The sequence below is a fragment of the Hemiscyllium ocellatum genome, chromosome 28, assembly GCF_020745735.1.
Source record: "Hemiscyllium ocellatum isolate sHemOce1 chromosome 28, sHemOce1.pat.X.cur, whole genome shotgun sequence".
In the NCBI taxonomy this organism is placed as follows: domain Eukaryota; kingdom Metazoa; phylum Chordata; class Chondrichthyes; order Orectolobiformes; family Hemiscylliidae; genus Hemiscyllium; species Hemiscyllium ocellatum.
In genome coordinates, this window is record NC_083428.1 from 20,595,758 (window position 1) to 20,610,952 (window position 15,195).

A 15,195-nucleotide genomic window follows, 5' to 3' on the forward strand; every position below is an offset into this window, starting at 1 on the left:
GAGGTGACAAAGAAGACTGATAAAGTCAGAGTAGAAAGCATTGTCTATAGGGACTTCAGAAAAGTGTTTGAAAAGGTTCCGCATAGTAGACTGGTAAGTAACATCAGATCACATGGAATGCAGAGAGAACTTGTCAATTGGATACAAAAATCGCTTGAAGGTAGGATACAGAAAGTGGTGGTAGATAGTTGCTTTTTGGACTGGTGGCCTGTGAGCAGTGATGTGCTACAAGGATTGGTGTTGGGTCCACTGCTTTTCGTTATTTATATAAATGACTTTTGCATAATTAGTAAGTTTGCAGATGACACCAAAATAGATGGGGTGCACTGGATAGTGAAGAAAATTATCTCAGAGGATCTTGATCAGATGGGCCAAGGAGGCAGATACAATTACATTTAAAAGGCTTCTGGATGGGTACACGAACAGGATAGGTTTAGAAGGCAACTCACCACCAACTCCTCAACTAGGGACAGGCAATAGATGCTGGCACAGCTTGCAATGACTATGTCCTACAAATTAGTAAAAAAAATCCTCCAACTAACAGTACAAAGAAGAAACAGATTATCTGGTCATGAAGTCGCTTCTCGCTCCACAGATGCTGTCAGACCAACTGAGTTTCTCCAGAATGTTCTGTGCTTCTGTCTGGTCATGAAACTTAACAGAGCTTGCTGCAGTGCTTCCAATGTGATAGCAGTGACTTTAATTATTTTGTTTACACATGGAGAGTGTTCAACGCCGATTCAGCTCCCTCAGAGCCACCTCTCAAAGTGGAAGGGATGTTTGACATTCCTGTTTTTTTCTCTTTTTTTAAAAACCGCCACACTACCGCCTAACTGCGGTAGTGCTTATTTTTCCCCAGCACCCATTGTGTGTGTGTGCAGGTGTGAGACACAGTGAGAGACACAATCTTTATTCAATTTCCACCACCAGGAAGATAGGAAAACACCCGAGTGGCCAGTGACAAGCAGTGCCCTTCACATCAAAGGGCAACGCTGTGTGATCAAAGCAGTGACTTTAAAGGTGTTTCATCATCATTGAGGATCCCCGAGGAACACCTCTGGGGTGGTGAAAGGTGCTATATAACTGTAAATTTTGTTCTATCTTTCTTCCCCCAACGGCTCCAAAATGCGCGTGTGGTTGAGTAGGCCTCACTGACGTCAGAGTCTGGCAGGAACCAAGATGGCGGCGCCAGGCGGTAGCGGGGGGCGGGCGGTGATCAGGGGGTGAGAGGACGGGAACGGAGGAGTTGTCCCGGAGCGGGAAGGCCGCCTCGGCTTCCGATTCTGATTCCATCTCTCCTCCACCAAATCATTATCTTCTGCCGAGAGGAGGAGGGGGGGAGGGGATTATGCCTTGTCCCCGAGGCCGGGCCCCGAGTGCACAATGCTGCGTTCCACCGAGTTTTTCCGCAGCATCGAGTGCCCCTTTTACGGCGGCGGCAGCGGCAGCGGCAGCGGCGATGGCGGCTCCTGCAACCGGCCTTATTGTCACTTTCGGCACCGCAGTCAGAAGCCCAGGGAGAAGCCGGAGGGAGACGGGCAGTGTCTAGCAGCTGACCGAGGTGAGTCGGCATCAGCAGGTTTCCTAGTTGTGTCTTGTGGAGCCTGGGTCTCCTTCCTGAACCCTCCTTGGTTATACCTGGGTGTTGGGGTATTTTATTCTGTGTGACAGTGAGGTGGTCTCCATCTGGGTGCTGTGCCCAAACTGTGGATCAGTTGGATTATTGAACAGACTTTCCCTTTGGGGAAGTGGGAGGGCTTTCCTCCCTGTACACGTTTCAGTGTTTGGGGTGTGTTATTCAGTACTGTAATAGTCTTTGAAGTGTCAAGGCCAGCCAGTTTCTATATGGAGTCACCATTAGATCCAACGACAAAACAGAACAACTTTTGTTATGAGGTTAATTTGTGTGTTTATCTGAGATATGTTTCTCGTCTTATGTAATTGGTTTGCAATAACTGATATCTGTCAATAAAAAGGGTGTGACACGTTTGGGAAAAAAGTCCGTGTAACTTGACCTCAAACTACACATTTAAAATTAAGGTTTTGTTGTGGTTCCATTTTTTTTAGCTTTTCAGCCAGTCCAGATCCAACACATGTTGGTGTGATCAACATTATGCTCCACAATAGGAATGCAGTGTCTTTGAATCTGAGAAGTGAGCAATGGCCTCCATCTTTCTTAATAACTCTAACTAACTATAAAGACTTGGTCTAATTTAAACAAGATTCAAAGTAATTATTATCTTTGTACACAAATTTAGATAAATCCATCTGCAGTGCATCTTTTTTTTCCAGCTTTTGAAGCACACGTTTTGTACAGCAATAATGAAAAGGTCACAAGGAACAATGTGTTCTGAAGAAGGATCCCTGGTCTCAACATTAACTCTGCTCAGTCTCCACCGATGCTGTTAAAGTTAAAAATCACGCAACACCAGGTTATGGCCCAATAGGTTTATTTGGAAGCACTAGCTTTCTAAGAACTGCTTCTTAAGCACCACTTTGAAAACTAGTGCTTTCAATTAAACCTGTTGGACCATAACCTGATGTGATTTTTTTTTAAACTTTGTCCACCCCAGTCCAACACTGGCTCCTCCAAATCATGGTCCACAGATGCTCCCAAACTTGCTGAGTTTTTCCAGCAATTTCTGTTAATGTTTCAGATTTCTAGAATTCACAATTCTTTAGTTTAGTCCTTGCATCTGGTTTAAATATTTTTCTTCTCAAAAATAGAATGATCTCTACCTGAATGCCTATATTCCAGCAATTCTGTATAAAGAAAGTCCTCAAAACTTCCGTTCATTTACTCAGCAATCTTTGGAAGTTTTCTTCACTAATTCTTTCCAGTCATGGGCTAAACTTTAGAATCCTAAAACCCTTAGTGTGTAAGGAGGCCATTTGCCCCACCGGGTCTGCACCGAACCTCTGAAGAAATCCCACCCAGACTCCTATTGTATCCAGTCATCCCAAATTTATCATGGCTGTTCTGGTTCTGTTCGCTGAATTGGGAGTTTGTGTTGCAAATGTTTCGTCCCCTGTCTAGGTGACATCCTAAGTGCTTGGGAGCCTCCTGTGAAGCGCTTCTGTGATGTTTCCTCTGGCATTTATAGATGCTGGAGGAAACATCACAGAAGCGCTTCACAGGAGGTTCCAAGCACTGAGGATGTCACCTAGACAGGGGACGAAACGTTTGCAACACAAACTCCCAGCTCGGTGAACAGAACCACAACAACGAGCACCCGAGCTACAAATCTTCTCCCAAACTTTTTATCATGGCTATTCCACCTAGCCTACACATCTCTGACCATGTTGGACACATGGAAAAACCATCTAACCTGCAGATCTTTGTACTGTGGGAGGAAACTAGAGCACACAGAGGAAACCCTGTAGACATGGAGAACATAGAAGCTCCATCCATACAGTCATCCATTTATGGCTGGAACTGAACCCGAATCCCTGGCCTGTGAAGTAGCAGTGCTAACCACTGAGTTACCATTACCTTAGAACAACTCTTAGTAGCTTTGAAAAATAACACGATGCGTCTCCTTTCACTTTATTTGATCCAATGGAATTAATCACAGTTCGTCAGTTCTCCTTCAGAGCTAATTTTTCATGCAAAGTGTACAAGATGTGAAGCAGGAGTAGATCATATGATCCATTGAACATTTTCTGAGTAATATGATCTTGACTGATGTCAGTCCATTTTCTTACGTGGTCCTCATATTTCTTGATTCCAAGAGACCAAGTATTTGTGTGTGTCATTCTCCTGAACCTACTCTCCATATTCAGTAGCTTTGATGTACGTTCTGTAATGTATTCAAAACTGAACTATGGTTCCAACTCCTGACCTAAATTTAACACTACTACTTGTTCTTACTTTCCTCCTATTTACTAAATCATTACTGTTGGCTTGTTTATTTTCAAGCTGTATTTCCCCAATCTATACAGTTTCTTGAAGGTGTACTGTTTTAATCCATAATTTACTGCTTCTTTACATCCTTTTATATCTTTCAGTTGATTGTATACTTTCATTGCTTTTGTCACAATCAGGTGAAGCATGAAAGGTTCACTTTACACATCTCGTTAACAACAACAACAAAATTCCTTGCTTAAGCACTAAGCTATACCTCTAATTAAAATACAGGTACCCAATGTCTAGATCAGCAAGGAGTTCTTGCAAGATTTTCTTAGTGAAAGAAAGATCAGTTGTATTATCTGCTTAGCAATGTGTTGTACTGTAATACTGCACAGACGTGAGACATTGGGAAACCCTGTGTGTACTTGGTCATTTTCAGCTATATGATCCTGCTTCCCTTTAAGCATACTGTGCACAGAACTCAGAATTGAGCACAAGAAATTAGGGAGAACATAACATAAATGCACGACATGACATCTTTATTTATGTGAAAGCGTGTAATGTTTAAAAATAGTTCTGGATTTTTGTTCTCCAGTCAACCTTTTCATAGATGTTGTTACATACATGTGGAGTTGATGGGATTTGAACCTGATGTTGTCTGTTACAGTTTAAACAAGTTGTAGACAACTCCAACCAGAATGTTATGAAAGAATTCACCTAGGTGTTATACAATACCAAAGCGGTCAAATCAATACGAATGCAAGCTGGTACCAAAAACGTTCCCACTTTATTAGGAACAAAACTACAAACATCTTTAATACTAAATATACTGTCACTAATCCTATTTGGCTCCTTAAGGTTACAATACTTCTGGAGTATCTCATAAATTTACGCAGGTGCTATACTTGTGGCTGTGTCTCTGGGTCTGCAAAGTTGCTTTCTTCCTCTCTCTCTCTGGATGGTCAGCTAATCTCTGCTTTTTGCCATGCTGGTTTTCTCAGATGGTTCCAAGAGAGATCTGTTTTTATACTTTTTAGATGGTTTTCTGGAACTTTCTATAGTTCTGACCAATCAAGGAAATATACTTAATAATTTTAAACAAGAGTCAATCATTTAGATAGCATGCTACTGTCAGTTTCTTTTATGTAGCAGGACCCAGTACCTTTCTGTCTGGGCTGTCCTTAGTTTCGTGTATAGACTGTTAGGGGTGTCTGGGTAGAATAAAACTGTTGCCTTTTATATTATGCTAATATCATGAGCACTTTACTGCTGTGTTTGCACTGCCTGGTGTAGGATTTTTGATATTTCAGTGTTTCACTTGGCCAGTGTACCTAGCATCCCTTGTTGTTCAAGTTAGCAATCTATCAGTGTTTGGGCAGCTAGGAGGCTGCTACATTGGGCCACGTTTTCCAGAGTTGGAAGATTAAGTCGCTATAGTTTCTCTGTTGCATTGCAGAGGGATTGACTGACTGGTGGTAACATCCTTAGGGATGCAACATTTCAAGGTAGACGAAATGGAATCTTAGTGGTTTTCTTAGCTAATGAGGGAAATGAACCTGTGCTGTTGGCATCACTCTACATTGCAAACTAGCTATCTAGCCAACTGAACTAACCAACTCTGTAAGTCATTTGCGACTTGGCCAATTTCTGGTCAAATGATTGATGGTGACCATTTTATACTTTCCTCCTAGTTCAAAACCTTTTTAGTTACTGAAATTCTGAGGTAGTAACTGTAATGCAAATTTGCTGTAATGCAGTTGATAAATCTGGGAAGCTGTTTCTAAAGCATGAGCTTTTAAAATGTGTGTTGGCTGTAACACAATCACATTGCTGATACTTTAAGTGCTATTTCTAAAGCACAATTTTTCTATAACACGAGGTTGCAAAAGAATGCAACCATCGCGTAATAGAAGAACTGACTATTCGAAAATCAATAAACCTTTTATATTGAAGAAAAAGATATAATTATGGTAATAAAATTATTGCGTAAAAAATGAGGTCTGCAGATGCTGGAGATCACAGCTGAAAATGTGTTGCTGTTAAAGCACAGCAGGTTAGGCAGCATCTCAGGAATAGGGAATTCGACGTTTCGAGCATAAGCCCTTCATCAGGAATGAGAGAGAGAGTAGCCAAGCAGGCTAAGATAAAAGGTAGGGAGGAGGGACTTGGGGGAGGGGCGTTGGAGGTGGGATAGGTGAAAGGAGGTCAAGGTGAGGGTGATAGGCCGGAGTGGGGTGGGGGCGGAGAGGTCAGTAAGGAGATTGCAGGTTAGGAGGGTGGTGCTGAGTTGAGGGAACCGACTGAGACAAGGTGGGGGGAGGGGAAATGAGGAAACTGGAGAAATCTGAATTCATACCTTGTGGTTGGAGGGTTCCCAGGCGGAAGATGAGGCGCTCCTCCTCCAGCCGTCGTGTTATGTTCTGCCAGTGGAGGAGTCCAAGGACCTGCATGTCCTCGGTGGAGTGGGAGGGAGAGTTAAAGTGTTGAGCCACGGGGCGGTTGGGTTGGTTGGTCCGGGTGGCCCAGAGGTGTTCTCTGAAGCGTTCCGCAAGTAAGCGGCCTGTCTCCCCAATATAGAGGAGGCCACATCGGGTGCAGCGGATGCAATAGATGATGTGTGTGGAGGTACAGGTGAACTTGTGGCGGATATGGAAGGATCCCTTGGGGCCTTGGAGGGAAGTGAGTGTGGAGGTGTGGGCGCAAGTTTTACATTTCCTGCGGTTGCAGGGGAAGGTGCCGGGGTGGAGGTTGGGTTGGTGGGGGGTGTGGATCTGACGAGGGAGTCACGAAGGGAGTGGTCCTTGCGGAACGCTGATAGGGGAGGGGAGGGAAATATATCCTTGGTGGTGGGGTCCGTTTGGAGGTGGCGGAAATGACGGCGGATGATACGTTGTATGCGGAGGTTGGTGGGGTGGTAGGTGAGAACCATTGGGGTTCTGTCTTGGTGGCGGTTGGAGGAGCGGGGCTCAAGGGCGGAGGAGCGGGAAGTGGAGGAGATGCGGTGGAGGGCATCGTCGATCATGTCTGGGGGGAATATGCCTCCTTGAAGAAGGAGGCCATCTGGGCTGTGCGGTGTTGGAACTGGTCCTCCTGGGAGCAGATGCGGCGGAGACGAAGGAATTGGGAATATGGGATGGAGTTTTTGCAGGGGGCAGGGTGGGAGGAGGTGTAGTCCAGGTAGCTGTGGGAGTCAGTCGGTTTATAGTAGATGTCTGTGTTGAGTCAGTCGGCCAAGATAGAGATGGAAAGGTGTAGGAAGGGGAGGGAGGAGTCTGAGACAGTCCAGGTGAATTTGAGGTCGGGATGGAAGGTGTTAGTAAAGTTGATGAACTGTTCAACCTCCTCGTGGGAGCACGAGGCAGCGCCGATACATTCATCGATGTAGCGGAGGAAAAGGTGGGGGGTGGTGCCAGTGTAGTTGCAGAAGATGGACTGTTCCACATATCCTACGAAGAGGCAGGCATGTGGGTGCCCATGGCAACTCCTTTAGTTTGGAGGAAGTGGGAGGATTGAAAAGAGAAGTTATTCAGGGTGAGGACCAGTTCAGTCAGTCGAAGGAGGGTGTCAGTGGAAGGGTACTGGTTGGTGCGGCGGGAAAGGAAGAAGCGGAGGGCTTTGAGTCCTTCGTGATGGGGGATGGAGGTGTACAGGGACTGGATGTCCATTGTGGAAAATAAGGCGTTGGGGACCGGGGAAGTGAAAATCCTGGAGGAGGTGGAGGGCGTGGGTGGTGTCCCGAACGTAGGTGGGGAGTTCTTGGACTAAAGGGGACAGGACCGTGTCGAGGTATTGGGAGATGAGTTCGGTGGGGCAGGAGCAGGCTGAGACAATGGGTCGGCCGGGGCAGGCAGGTTTGTGGATTTTGGGCAGGAGGTAGAAAAGGGCGGTGCGGGGTTGTGGGACTATGAGGTTGGAGGCGGTGGATGGGAGATCCCCTGAGGTGATGAGGTCATGGATGGTCTGGGAGATGATGGTTTGGTGGTGGGAGGTGGGGTCGTGGTCAAGGGGGCGATAAGAGGAGGCGTCCGCGAGCTGGCGTTTGGCCTCAGCGGTATAAAGGTCAGTGCGCCAAACTACCACCGCACCTCCCTTGTCTGCGGGTTTGATGGTGAGGTTGGGATTGGAGTGGAGGGCTGCACGTTCTGAGGGTGAGGTTGGAGTGGGTGAGAGGGGTGGACAGGTTGAGTCGGTTAATGTCACGGCGGCAGTTGGCTATAAAGAGGTCGAGGGCGGGTAGGAGGCCAGCACACAGTACTCCACATTCATTTTTTTCATAATCTTTGTTGCGCCCTTGAAATATTTTACAATCACTTTACTGTTTGCCTTTCTTGTACAATGTTAATATTATAAGTTGATATTCTTCTCCAATACAGTACTCCAATTATTTGTGTACAAAGAAAAATAGTTGCAGTTGATCTCTGGAATTTGGGACTTCCAATCTGTACAGCTTCTGTTATTCTAATTTCTCTTAACAAACCCTCTTGTTCTTTTCACACTTCCAAAAGTATTATATGTAGGGGAACTTCGATTATCCGAATATCTGATTATTCAGAGGAGATTGCAAGGTCCCGATAGAAACATTACCTCAGATGTATTTCCAACACTGATTGCATCTTTTATTTACAATGATTAAACAGGCACTGCCTCCAAACGACTGATCTCCAGCCCTCCCTCTCTGCCCACACTTTCCCTGGAGTTCTACAGAGAGGTGTACCCTAAACCTCCCTTCCCCAGATACTTTCTGCAACATTGTCCTGTACAGGATAAAGGTGGAACCTGTCAAAAAGTTGCAGTAAAATGATGTATGTGTATGTGCTATTTGGAAACTTACCCCACAAAGGCAGCAGCAGCAGTCTTGTTGTAGGTGTCCAGTCCAGCTGCCCTGGAGAGGGTGTGGAAAGGCAGGTGGGTGGGGGTCAGTGTTGGACAGGGTTTTGGGGGGGAGGGGGTGTTGGTGTTGGACAGGTTTTAAGGGCATGCGGAGAGTGGCGTTGGGCGGGGGAGCATCTGATGTGCTGCTGCCTCGTCTCCTGAACGGGGACCAGACTTTAAAAACTCCGAGCCCCAGAGGAAAGGCATTTAATCGATTAATAAAGTAATCGATTATCTGAACGAAATAGTGCCTGCCCATCTCGTTCAGATAATCGAGGTTCCTCTGTGTACACTTGATCATTTTATGACAAGTCTTCTGAGTAGCTTTGTGGGTTGCCCTTTAACTTCCATATGCACTATGTTTGCTTGTCTCCCTTAATTCACTTGGTCACTTCAAGAAAATTAGCTTAATTTGTCAAACGTATTACATGTTTGATTTCTTTGGTTACTTCCTGAGGGCACTTTCTTTTCACTTGATGTTAATCTTGACTCATTATCTGGAAAGTCCTTGGCTGCGGATTTTTATAGCCTGGTAAAAAGTGAGGGTTCTGATGTAAAGTGTATGATTTATATATATTTTACGATCATTTAGATTTTGGATTTCAATCAGTAATTTGTGGATTTTGATCTGTCTCTCTGGGGATTAATGATTAACTTGTAAATATTTCTGTAGCCATGGTGATTTCTTTTGAAATATTAGTGTGAAATCTTTTTGAATGTAAGGGGGTTTTGATTAATTTGAGGAAGCTTACATGTAAACAATCTAATGCAGCGAGCTTTCATTATCGAAGATTCTGGATTGTTTGGAGCTTGGAAAAAAGACTTTTCTTAAAATTCATTTTAATTCAGTTTTACAAATGTCTTTGCTGAAGCTGGCTGTGTAAAATAGATGCTCCTGAGAAATTGAGGTAGTTTAGGACTGTTCAGAAATTTGTTACCTCCCTGGAAGGAGTTTAGTCTAGAACTTCTAGACCTCAAGTATTTGAAGCTGCTTTAAGCTGAGAAAGTCTCTAAGCTCAGTTGTATGAAGGTTCCGTGTAGAAATCATCAGATTTTCAAGATGTGATGTTGAAGCCACAGTACAATTCGGCCCTCAGAAATGAGAAAGACAAGGGAATTCTGTCTGGTGTTAGTACTGTAAAGATTTGATTAAAATATGGCTCTGGAAAAAGCGCAGTAGGTCAAGCAGGCGAGTCAACATTTTAGGCAGGATCCTTCTTCAGAATTTGGAGGGGGAATAAATGAGGTGGGGGTGTTGGGCTGGGGGAAAGGTAGGTCAGATGGCAATAGGTGGATGCAAGTAGGAGGTGATTGAGATTGGTCAGTAGGAATAGTGGAGTGGATAGGTGGGAAAGAAGATGGATAGGTAGGTCAGGTCAAGGGGGTGGATGGAGAGGGAGGGCTGGACCTAGGTTGGGGTGGAGAGATTTGGAAGGTGGTGAATTATATGTTGAATTTGTAAGCTCCTAAGGTGGGAGATGAGGTTTTCTTCCTCGAGTTTGTGGATGGCCTTATTTTGATTTGATTAGATTAGATTCCCTACAGTGTGGAAACAGGCCTTTCGGCCCAACCAGCCTACACAGACCCTACAAAGAGTAACCCACCCAGATCCATTTCCCTCTAACTAATATACCTAACACTATGGGCAATTTAGCATAGTCAAACTCACTTGACCTGCACATCTTTGTGACTGAGAGAGGAAACCGGAACACCTGGTGGAAATCCACGCAGACACTGCGAGAATGTGCAAACTACACACAGTCACCTGAGGCTGGGACCCTGTGAGGCAACAGTGCTAACCACTGAGCCACCGTACTGCCCACTTTGATGATGCAGTCCTCGGTATTTCCAAGTACTGTAAAGAACTGCTTTTAAAATAATTGGCTTGTATTTTACTGTGTGTTTTAAAATCTTTAAACTTGTGCCATCTGTAAATAGTTTGGTTTCTTCTATTTTATCTTCATTTCTTTTGTATTATAACATTCTTTAATTGTGAAACTTGAATCTGTAGCATTGTATTTTTTGTTTTGGTGGAAGATCTTTTATTAAAACTTTAAAAATCAGTATGATTTATCAAGGCATATTTCAGGCTGAGATCTGATTTTGTCCAGTAATAACATCAGCTTGAATCGTAACCGGCTACGTCAGAGTGCTGGTACTCTTAATTTATTTGTATGTGTGAACCTGAAGGGACTGAAATAATAAGTGTAAAAAAAAGTTTCAACATTTCTAGAAAATTAAAAAGGTCTACTTTAGTGTTATTCATGGCTAATAGTAAAACCGTGGGTTCAGCCCACTTTAGAGATTTGAACATAGTATAGGCTGATTCTTCAGAGTTGTATTAGGGGTTTGCTGTGCTTTTAAGTACTGCTTACTTGAGTAGAAGTATAATTACACATGTCACATGTATTCGAGTGCAGTGTAAAGTTTATGAAGTCTCCATTTACCTTGCCATATTATGTACAAAGGTCCTAGATATAGGATCTTAGGAATAAATTAGAAAAATAATTACAGTATTCCAATCCTTCAAGCAGACTGCGCTGGGCCTCACCTCCAGGTCTCTCAGTACTCAATCGCGGCAGCCTCAGGCTGTTTGCTGCAGATGTTGGAGGACCTCACTCTCTACCACATTGGGGTCACTCGCCCCATGAGCAACGACACCAAACTACACTAATCCCATACACCTACATTTAGTCCATTCCCTACAATCTCTAGCATTTTAAGTACTCGTATATATTGTTCTTAAATGTTGAGAGTATCTGCCTGTACCACTCTCTCGGGCATTTTATACCATCCTTATACCATTCTTTCTCAGATCTCACAGCGCCAGAGACACGGGTTCAATTCCCGCCTCAGGTGACTCTGTGTGGAATTTGCACATTCTAACCGTGTCTGCGTGGGTTTCCTCCGTGTGCTCCGGTTTCCTCCCACAATCCAAAAATGTGCAAGTTAGGTGAGTTGGCCATGCTAAATTGCCTGTAGTGTTAGGTGAAAGGGTAAATGTCAGGGAATGGGTCTGGGCGGGTTGTGCTTTGGTGGGTCGGTGTGGACTTGTTGGGCCGAAGGGCCTGTTTCCACACTGTAAATAATCTAATTTAATCTAATATCCTCTCAAGCACTTGCTCCTCACTTTAAAGTAATGCCCTCTGGTTTTAAAGACATCTGCCATGGGGAAAAGATTCTTACAATCTACGTTTTCTATACTTTTCACAATTTTGTATACCTCAATAAGATCTTGCCACCGCCACGCGCACACACGTGACAAGACTGACTTGCTCTTAAATTCTACACACTGGCTAATGAAGGCAAGCATCTGTTTGCCATGTTCACTACCCTGTCTACCTGTGCTGACACCTCCAAATATCTATGGATTTGTACGCCAAGTTCTCTTCATTCCTCACTACACCAAAGGAACCTAATGCATTACCTCTCACTTATCGGGATTAAATTTCATCATCTGTGGCTCTGCTCAATTTACCAGCTGATTAACATCAGACTGTAGTCTGAGACCATCTTCCTCAGTATCAACAACAACCAGCAATTTTAGTGTCATCTGTAAAATTGCTGATTATACTTTCTTCATCCATGTTCAAACCATTAAATGTAAATAACAAACAGGATAGATCCTAGCACCAAGCTGTCTGTTACACTGCTGTAATTGTAAGCCCATGAACAAAAACAAATCTCCTCAATCTGCCTTCTATTTGTAAGCCAATGTTGGATCCAGTTACCAACTTGATCCCATGGGCTCTTATTTTATGAGCCAACCTTCCATGTGAGACTTGTCAAAGGCCATATTGAAGTCCAGGTAAGCCACATTAACTGCACCCCCTTCAATATATTTTTAAAAAACTCAATTAAATTAGTCAGACAGGATCTCTCTCTAACAAATCAGCGCTGATCACTCTCTTTCCAAGTATTAATTATTTCTGCCCTTCAGAATTACTTCTAATGATTTCCCAACTGCTGACATCAACCTAACTGTTCTGTATTTACCTGGCCTATCCCTGCTGCTCCTCTTGAGTAAAAGAACCACATTATCTCTCATCCAGTCATCTGGCACTTGTGACCAGCAAGATATTAAGTATCTCTGCTAGGGCACTAGCAATCTCCTCCCTTGACTCCAGTAGCAGTCTGGGAAACATCTCATTGGGCCCTGGGGATTTGTGCGCCTGTATACTTTTTAAAACACCTAATATCTCCCCTTACCATCCCAACTGATATTGATGTACACAAACCTTGTGCTTTCATGTTAAATTTGTACTTTCTATTTATATTGCCTGCCATTTTTTGGTTTGAAAATGTATCATTTCACGCTTCCCTGCATTAAAGTAAATCAATTGTCTTACCACTCTACTCACCAGTTTTATCTGCCCTCTTGAAGTATGTGCTAAGCTCATACCTGTTTACTACATTTTCACATTTTGTAGCTTGGTGCAAACTTCAGACTGATACTCCTATTCCCATGTCCAGGTCATCAATATATTTCCAAAAGAGCAATGGCCGTACTGTGAATTTTGTTGGTATTGTTTCTATCTATATAACCTGTCCACTGTAAAATATCAATCATCGCCATTTTCTGATTTCTGTCTTAGCTATCCATATCCCTTAAATCCCATTGACTTTAGTTTCTATTATATAGCATTCTATGAAGCAGCTTTTTGTAAACATGAACTGCATTACCTTATTCAACCATCTCTGCTATATCATTCAAAACAAATTGGTCTGACAGTTTTTCTTTAACAGATCTCTGATTGACATTTATTAATCTATATTCTTCAAAGTGAAAATCAATTTTGTCCTGGATTATGTTCACTAATTTTGTTTTCTTGCCCAATTAACATCTGATTCACTCTTTTATTTTTGAACAAGGATATCTTTGCAATCTCCCAGTTTTCTTGTGCCACTCCACGTCTGCATTGAAACAGTGCGATGAAAGCAGCCTCTATTTCCAACCTTGCTTCCTTCAGCCACATCGGGCTTGGGAGACTTCTACTTTTGGGTGCTGTGAATAGTTAACTTTCTGCTGCTTTCACTACTTTTATCTCATCCATTTTAAAGATCCATTTCTCAATTACTACTTGGATAAAGGGATTAAGGTATGTTTTTTCCATTTACTAATGGCACAAAGAGGCAGGGAAGTAAGTTCTTGAGAGGGCAGAAGAAGGCTATAAGGGATATAGGTGGATTAAATGTGGGCAAATATGTTACAGGTTCTGGACTTTGCCAACATTGAGAACATTCATCCCCGTCTAGCCTGTTTCTATGAGATTCCACCCCCATTCTTCTAAATTCCAGTGAGTACAAGCTCAGTTGAACCAGTCTTCCTTCATATGTCAGTCCTGCTATCTTGGGAATCAGTCTGGTGAACCTTCATTGGACTCCCTCAATAGCAAGAATATTCTTCCTCCGACTGAGACCAAAATGGCATACAGTACTCAAGGTGTGGCCTCAGGGCTTTGTATATCTACAGCAAGACATCTCTACTCCTCTGTCAGTCATCTTGCTATGAAGGTCAGCATGCCATTAGCTTTCCTTACTGCCTGCTGCATCTGTATGCCAATTTTCAATGACTGTGCCATTGTAACGCCCAGGTCTCGTTTCACTTCACCATTTCCTAAACTGCCACCATTCAAATAATAATCTGCCTTCCTGTTTTTGCCATGAAAGTGGATAACATCACATTTATCCACATTATATTGCATTTGCCCAACTTAGTCAGTCTGACCAAATCATCCTGCAGCCTCCTCGTTTCCTCCTCACAGTACACACTATCACCCAGCTTTGTATCGTCTGCAAATTTGGAGATATTGCATTCAGTTCCTTCATCCAAATCGTTAATATATATTGTGAACAGCTAGGATCCCAGCGGTGAACCCTGTGGTATCTGAATTGTCACTGCCTGCCACTCTGGAAAGGACTCATTTATTCCAACTTTTCAGTACGTGCTTAGACTGACACCCGAATTATTTCCTCTTTGAAGGCCTTCAATTATACTTGCAAGGGCAAAAAAATCTTAAACTGAATTAAATAGACCTCTGAGTAGTACACTGGAAAATTGCACATTGGAAATGAGGTATTTCCATAAACAATCCAAAATATAATAGGAAGCTGGAGTTAAAACACCAGAGGCTTTGATTGTCACAGTTCTATTTCTTCAATACACTGTTCTCAAATTTGAAAAATCTGAGAAGTTGCTTTCCCAGGACTAGTGCAGATTGAAATTCCTTTTAAAAGAAAGCTGGTAGTTTTTAAGGTCTTTACAAAGCAAAATTACATAAGGAGGGAAAGCAAACAGATCTATTTGCTATTGTAAAAACTTTGTCAATTTAGATGTTTCGTATGTAAATTGAAAGTTACAATTTGTAGACATTTATTCATTACTTCATTCTCAGCCTAATCACTTTCATTATTTATCAGTTGTAACGAAATAAAAACATTTACATTTTTATAACAACTTCCACAGCTTCAAG

The 15,195-nt window shown here is 43.0% G+C and overlaps 1 protein-coding gene across 2 annotated transcripts in view; it reads left to right on the forward strand.

Annotated features, from left to right (window-relative positions):
- The first annotated feature begins 1,213 nt into the window (after positions 1–1,213).
- The window catches only part of rexo1 (REX1, RNA exonuclease 1 homolog), a 77,319-nt gene continuing 63,337 nt past the window's right edge, over positions 1,214–15,195 (forward strand). For both annotated transcript variants that reach the window (XR_009646200.1, XM_060846396.1), the window contains exon 1: positions 1,214–1,561. Coding sequence is in view for 1 of the 2 variants with exons in the window: in XM_060846396.1 (XP_060702379.1) it covers positions 1,384–1,561 (178 nt within the window). In the remaining variant the exon portion in view is untranslated. The remainder of the gene's footprint in view (positions 1,562–15,195) is intronic.